At 32.5% G+C, this 8247-nt stretch overlaps 1 protein-coding gene across 1 annotated transcript in view; it reads left to right on the forward strand.

The window, feature by feature from the left end:
• Positions 1-3050, forward strand: part of LOC107551771 (MAP7 domain-containing protein 1-like) — a 36620-nt gene extending 33570 nt beyond the window's left edge. The window contains exons 15-19 of the mRNA XM_016233494.1: positions 83-133; positions 226-274; positions 400-478; positions 572-804; positions 2498-3050. Of these exons, the coding sequence (XP_016088980.1) occupies positions 83-133; positions 226-274; positions 400-478; positions 572-804; positions 2498-2508 (423 nt within the window). The 3' untranslated portion in view covers positions 2509-3050. The remainder of the gene's footprint in view (positions 1-82; positions 134-225; positions 275-399; positions 479-571; positions 805-2497) is intronic.
• The last annotated feature ends 5197 nt before the right edge of the window (positions 3051-8247 follow it).

Consider the following 8247-nt stretch of genomic DNA (forward strand, 5'->3'; position numbering starts at 1 on the left):
GCTTTCTTGGAGAAACACATGAGATATTTATATGATTTTCTCTTCCTGGGGGTTTGACTAACATCTGTGTTCACCTTTCTAGCGTCTGGAGGAAATCATGAAAAGGACTCGTAAGAGTGACGCAGGGGGACAGGTGGGACACATCTGTGTTTTTATTGAGTCTGAATTTGTTTCACACACACACAATGAAAGGAAAATGAACTTGCTTTATTTGTTTCTTTGCAGAAAGACGTTAAGGCTCCAGCTCAAGTGAACGGCAGAGTCTCTGACAGCGGTAAGAACTGATTTGTAGGGTTGTGTATGCGATGTTACTCTTAAAAATAACTCTTTACTCTGTTCAAAATGTTGTAAATGAGTTAACATGAAAAAATATAATGCTGTTATTCTCTTGTCTTGCAGTAATCCAGAAAAATCCGTCAGAAACTCTGCATAGTGGTGCGACAAATTTTAACCAATCACAAGGAGACATGAAAATGAGGTAAAGTTGCGCAGTTAGGCATGATTTGAAATGTACTGAGAGATGTTTTGTATATTTTGTTGTTGATGAGAATTATACATGTTTCTTGCTCAGCTCTGTGTCCTGGGACGCGGCACCCGTCGTTAACGGCGTCCAGCCCACTAAGCATCAGAATGGACTGTCCTCCAATGGAGAGGCAGCAGACTTTGAGGAGATCATCAAGCTGTCCAATCACAGTGGCAGTGGAAACAGTGGGCAGGGCCAACCTGCTGACCCAATCATGGCCTTTGAAGGAGGGGAACCGTTCATGATGAAGGCGGGGCCTATGAAACCTCAACATGTGGCAGGTAAGATACTGGATATTATTAGATTAGATATTGTATTTTGTTAAAGGGGTCATATGATGCGATTTCAAGTTTCCTTTCTCTTTGGAGTGTTACAAGCTGATTGTGCATAGATAAGATCCCTGAAGTTGCAAAGACTAAAGTCTCAAAACCAAAGAGATATTCTTTATCAAAGTTAAGTTTGAAAGATGAAGCTCGCGATAATGGTAAGGAGCGTTACATTTCCGACGAGTTCTTGCGGTGTTCGGCCAATCACAATGCACTGGGTCAGCTGGCAAATCAGAGCAGACTGCGCTTGTCAGAAGGAGGAACTTTGTAGAAAACGAAGCGTTTGAGAGAGGCGGGGCATAGAGGACCTACAATAATGTACAGTATTTGAAAAAGAATGTGTTTTTTTAACATTAAAGCATGTCAACATACTCTGTTACACCAAATACACAAAATAATGATCTTTAAAAAAGCATCATATGACCCCTTTAATATCAAGACTAATGACCATATTACTGTAAAAAAAACAATCTGTCATATTCTTGAAATGGAAATTTGCACAAAATACTCTGGATGTTCCGTGATGTAATTTTTCAAAATGTAAGGTCATAAAAAAAGTACAGCTGTATATAAATGTATGGATTTTATTTCTAATATATATATATATATATATATATATTTTTTTTTATTTTATTTTTTTTTATTTTACAATATTAGACTATTTATTTGACTAATTATTCCGTTAGATTATTATTCATTAGATTTTATTCAAATGTGCATTAAAAGGTCTTACATTTAATGTAAGTCATACTAAGGTCATCAAAATATAAGGTCATACTAAGTATCTGTATATAAATGAATGGATTTATTTACCTTTATGTAATTTTTCTCTGATTATATTTTAGTAAGTAATGTATAGTGAATAAATATATAAAAAATATAAGGTCATAGCAAGTGTCTGTATATAAATGTATGCTTTTTTTACCTGTGTGTATATACTGTATATATATATATATATATATATATATATATATATATATATACATATACACTGTATGTATGTTTTTATATGATTATATTTTAGTAAATAAAATATAGTGAATAGATATATAACAAATATAAGGTCAAAAAAGTGTCTGTATTTAAATGTATGGATTTTTTTACCGTTATAACACTTTATTTTATATGATTATATTTTTGTAAATATTATATAGTGAATAACTACATAAAATATAGTGAATAAGTGGCATACATTTTATGAATTGCTTTACTTTTAAAAAAACATTTTGTTTTTTAAATAATAATACAAATCTTTTAAAATGTCTTACATTTTATTCCCTTAAGCATGCAGATATCTTGGTACTGGTATTATGAAAAATATAGCATTTTTATGAAAGCATTATCCATATAAAATTGAAATTTACTGCTGTTGCAGTTTTATCTGTAATGTACTGGTGAGCAATCATAAGGATTAGTTCACCTAAAAATGACAATTGTCATCATCCTCAGTTGATCCAAAGCAACCTGGCTTTCTTCAGCTGAACATAAAAATGCATTTCTTTATCTCTTTGAAGCCATATGCTAGTTTTTTGCAGTAACATTTGGTTATTTTGTCATTTCTGGGAGCTTGACAGTGTCAGTTACTTCTATTTCAGTAACTGATTTTAAAGGCTGAATCAAATTTCTTTCGGTCTTGTTCTCCCTGCAGAGGTCCTGTGAGAGAGCAGAGCCTTCTGTCAGAGAAGAGAAGCCTTACGCTACCACTGCTTCCACCTCGACGTGTGCCAAACCGACAAACAGACTGCTTTAACTATAGAAACACAGCAAGACAGAAACTGCCGATTTCTGTGGAAGCACTTTGAGGAAGCGAAAGAAGTGGAGGAAAACCTTAAAAAGACACTTATATACCTATAAGACGTTTGCAAAAAGTCTCTGTCTATTTCACTGTGTGTCATGGCGCAAAATTGTTGAATTTGTTTAAAAAGTCACCTGCCGATTATGTGGTGCACCTTAAAAGAGTCACTATATGATGAATTTTTGAACTTGGAAATACACAATGTTTGGCTATCATTAGGATATTAATTATTATTGTTATTGTTGTTGTTATGATGTATTGTTACTGTTCTTTTAAGTAGAAAAACGTGTGTCTTGAATTATTGCGTTATTTAACATGTGGAGCATCAGAAGGGGGTGATATTCTGTATGTTAATGTATATTTGCCTGATTATGACAGACCTGTGGAATAAATCTTTATGAAAGGGGCTGTGTGTCAGTTCACGTTTTGTCCTCTTCTGAGAACCCCAGAAATGTAGAAAGGGCTTGACACACCAACTTTTAAGTGAAAAACATTGTACTATAGTGATAGTACTTACAGTATATCATCTCTGTGCAGTGAATAATTTCAGCCAGCAGAGAGCAGCGCTGAATCTAAACTCAGCCTTCCAGCCATGTTTGCTGAAAAATATCTTATCTCCTGTGCAATAACTAGCACACATTTGCATTCATCTCATCCTTTTCCTATGCATATTGTATTTATGAAGTTCACAAACTAGTTCCATATCCTCTCGTTCTCTTTGAAAGTCGGTGCATGCATGGACACCCAGTTCTAGTCATTCAAAGAGATGTTAAAGGAATGGTTAACCGAAAATGCAAAAAGCTGTGCTTTAGTAAGAAACAAATCCATCATTAAGACGCTTTGCAGCTTGCAACCGTTACTTCCAGCTAAAATAAGAGTCCTCGATCCATAGTATTGCTTTCTTTAGTGAAAAAGCCATCTCGTCTGAATCAGGAGAGAAATATGCACAGATAAAATTTATAAGTAAACAGTTCTAAACAAATATGTTGATGGATTTTGATGTGAGAGGAAAAACCTGGAATGGACCTTCTGTTCTGGAATAAGCATTGTTATGGATTATGGACTCATATTTTTGAAGTTAAAATGCCTTATTGATGGATTTGTTTATTACAAACATGCAGCTTTTTTGCTTCCCAACATGTTATTTGATGGACTGGAGTCTTGTGGATTATTGTGATGTTTTTATTAGCTGTTTGGACTCTCATTCTGACGGCACCCATTCACTACACACACAGGATCCATTGGTGAGCAAGTGATATAATGTTAAATTTCTCCAAATCTGTCCTGATGAAGAATTCATCCAGGATGACACGAGGTGTGTAACTTTTCTGCAATTTTTTTTATTTTTAGGTGCAAATATGAAGAAAACATATCATATTATCTACAGAAAACAAAAGAAACTGCTCCAGTTGTTTTAACTCTGGCGGCGTCCACCTGAAGTTTCAGCATCACAACACCCACTGACGTGTTCTTGGCCCTGATCGTCTGAGGCTCATCTCAGGCACTGTATTTTTAGATGGATGATAACAGATACAAAGTTATATTTTATATTCTTTTATTTTATAACTTTAAGAAAGAATTCACAGACCTTTTTCACATTTGCACTTAATGTTTACACAGTGTGTTCATTAAAGACAACATTTATTTAGTTGAATGTTTGACGTAGTTGAAGGCCGATCAGATTTAATGGCCAAATTTGTTCCCTGCAACTGTATGCAGTTTTTTCCATCAGTACAAGTGTTATTTTAATATTTAGTTTTCATTTGAACTTTAGTTTAAGTTTTAGAAATGTTGTTATATGTTTTTGTGATTTTATATTTTTGGTTTTAATATTTTGGTTTAGCAATAATTTGCTTTTATTTCAGTCTTTAGCACATTTAGTACTTAAACTTTTTTTATTTCATTTCATTTCATCTTTTTTTCAATTACTGGATACAGTTTATTTAACAATACTGTTCTACATAGACAATATATTCATGCTAATTCCTATGATTGTGAGGTACATGGTTGAATAAGAGCATGGTGACAGTGATACATTTTAGTCATATTGTTATGGACAAACCAATTATAAACACTTTACATGGTTGCTGTATTAGGATTATGTCAAAGTCAATGTCAAAGCTTATTTATATAGCACCATTTATACAGCAACAGCTGACAAATGTGCTTTTCAAAAGCATTGCTAAAGACAGAAGACATACATAAAATGTTAATATTTTACAATATTTGCAACGTTTTACAACATGTAGTGAACATTAAAAGCCAGTAAAAAGAAATGAGTTTTCAGTAATGACTGGTAGGGATAGAGCAGATCTAATCTGAAGTGGCAGAAGTTGTCTGAAGTTGTCTTCATACAGCCAGCTAAATGCATCTGCACATAAGCTGAAAGTGTCATTCATTTAGCCAAGACATGACTTAGCATGTAGCTCTATCACTCAAATACAGGAAGTTCTTTGTTCATTGCTGATAGGCTGAATTTACTTTTGCTTTCTCTTGTATTCTCTCTACTACTGAACGCCAGAGGTAAGGCTACCCTCTTTTTTCTGTATTTATCATATTACGCCTGTGAAAGTTTCAGAATTGGTTTGAGAGTAATTTAATGTGATCAGTTTTGAGGTGAAACTACTTTTGCAGACTTGTGGCATCACTATAGCTGCAAAGGCCTAGAAATGGACAAAGTTAACACCCTGCTGTACTCAAACCTTCAGTGTCAAACATGCCACTTTCATCGGTATTGAGAAATGCATGCAAAACAAAAACCAGAAAAGAGAATATGGCTTTAAGATATGTACAGCTACTGAGCAAAGCGTGGGGAGAAAGAAACAGCACACCCTTGATTTTAGGATAGAAAAACTGTTCTTAACTTAACAGAAAACCACAAGACGAAGAAAGCAGAACATTGTTATTCTATTGAAATGAACCCATGGACTCACTCTAAATTTGGTTGTGGTGCACATATAGATATTTACTTGTGGTTTTCAAATGGAAAAGCTACTTTCCTTTCGTTCTTTTGTTCATTGTTTTGCATGTGTTCATGTATGAGCATCCAGGCAGATGAGATGCAAAATAGGTTTTCATCTGTTTTAATCTACACCAAAAATAAAGACTTTATTGGACATGAATTAAGCTAACGTTAAACTGTCTCAGTGTAGTTACCCCCTAGATCAGTTTGGGAATGTAAACCGTTTGCTAATGTGACAGACAGGATTGCAAGATCTTTCATTCCGCTCGAAGTGTGCCATTTCGAATATGATGCATGCTGATAATATTACGGAACGTTTAAATATTTGTATGATTTAGTTAGTTTTGATGTGTTTGCAATATATGGGTGATTCTATAATTGGAGATACATTTGGCATTTCATAAAGTTAAGGGGGAAAAAAATGTTCACTGACAGAAATTATTTCCAGTTTCTTATTGAAAACATATTAAATTTTAATAATTCAGTGCTTGCCAAACACAAGTTACTTCCTTTTTGTACTTTTGATTAAAAAAAAAAGATGTCTTTATGGTATTGTTTGTCAACTCTCTTACGGATAAATTAGGCAATGTGTAGAAATAACAATAAATCATAAAATAAAAAATCCTTCTTGTATCAATAGAAAAACAGTCCAACAGATAATATTTCACCTATGCATACCTTAAAAATGAAAAGAAATACCTATGTCTTCACAGAATTGTCCACTTGGAGCAAATATTTTTCATATGAAAATGTATTGTATACAATATTCAGTACAAAAAAGAGAAACGTTGTTGAAATATTATAAGGGTGCATCATATCTCAATAATGCTTATGAGATTTTAAACAACAATTCTATAGTTTTTTTGTGAAAATATTTTATAAACAGAGTTGACCCTTTAAGTAACAGAATTGACAGAATTATCCGGTGGACTGTCAATTCTGTTACACTATTGTCAGCATTGTTACTCTACCTTGGTAACAGAGTTTGACGGTAACAGAATTGACAATTTTATTTTACTTTTTGCCAAAAACTCCACTTGCTAGCATAAATGCTAAGAGCACATGGCATTAATGAAATCATGATTAAAATACATTTAAATAACCCAATTTGTGATTAGTAATACATTTTGTTTTCCTTTTGATATTGTGGTAACAGTGTTGAAGTTCTTCAAAATAACTGTTGGTATAAGAAATTTTTAGATTCAAATATTTTCTCAGAGAGAGCACACAGACTTTTCAGTTCTTCAGATCTTATCAGTGAGGGAAGGTATCATAATTTCCTGTACCTTACATAGTTGTGGGAGATAATTCCACCAATTTAAAGGCAAAATATGGTACGGTAACAGAGTTGACGCAAGATTTATGGACACACATTTTTAGAAGAAAAAAGTTATTTTTAAACAATTTAATGTTGTAGAATTAAGTAAATTAGTATTTAGGCCTTTTATAAATAAAATGAATGAAATATTACAAAAAGAAAAGTACAATAAAATATTTTGATTACACAATGATACATGATGGAAAAAATGCACTGACTAATTCGGACAACAAGAAATCATGATTTTTTTTAGCTATTTAAGACACTTTTTACACAAATTATTATATTGTTATTGACTGTAACATCTTGTAATTCATAACAATAAGTAGCAAATTATTAAAATAATAAAAAATATAACCATTTGAACAAAAATCAGAAAAAAATAATGACTTCGGACACCAAATGTACCTGCAATTATAGAATCACCCATATATATATATATATATATACACTGAACAAAAATATAAACGCAAAACTTTTGTTTTTGCCCCCATTTTTCATGATCTGAACTCAAAGATCTAAGACTTTTTCTATGTACACAAAAGGCAAATAACAATAAATCATAAAATAAAAAATCCTTCTTGTATCAATAGAAAAACAGTCCAACAGATAATATTTCACCTATGCATACCTTAAAAATGAAAAGAAATACCTATGTCTTCACAGAATTGTCCACTTGGAGCAAATATTTTTCATATGAAAATGTATTGTATACAATATTCAGTACAAAAAAGAGAAACGTTGTTGAAATATTATAAGGGTGCATCATATCTCAATAATGCTTATGAGATTTTAAACAACAATTCTATAGTTTTTTTGTGAAAATATTTTATAAACAGAGTTGACCCTTTAAGTAACAGAATTGACAGAATTATCCGGTGGACTGTCAATTCTGTTACACTATTGTCAGCATTGTTACTCTACCTTGGTAACAGAGTTTGACGGTAACAGAATTGACAATTTTATTTTACTTTTTGCCAAAAACTCCACTTGCTAGCATAAATGCTAAGAGCACATGGCATTAATGAAATCATGATTAAAATACATTTAAATAACCCAATTTGTGATTAGTAATACATTTTGTTTTCCTTTTGATATTGTGGTAACAGTGTTGAAGTTCTTCAAAATAACTGTTGGTATAAGAAATTTTTAGATTCAAATATTTTCTCAGAGAGAGCACACAGACTTTTCAGTTCTTCAGATCTTATCAGTGAGGGAAGGTATCATAATTTCCTGTACCTTACATAGTTGTGGGAGATAATTCCACCAATTTAAAGGCAAAATATGGTACGGTAACAGAGTTGACGCAAGATTTATGGACAC

The sequence above is a fragment of the Sinocyclocheilus grahami genome, unplaced genomic scaffold (assembly GCF_001515645.1).
Source record: "Sinocyclocheilus grahami isolate Dianchi unplaced genomic scaffold, SAMN03320097.WGS_v1.1 scaffold432.1, whole genome shotgun sequence".
In the NCBI taxonomy this organism is placed as follows: domain Eukaryota; kingdom Metazoa; phylum Chordata; class Actinopteri; order Cypriniformes; family Cyprinidae; genus Sinocyclocheilus; species Sinocyclocheilus grahami.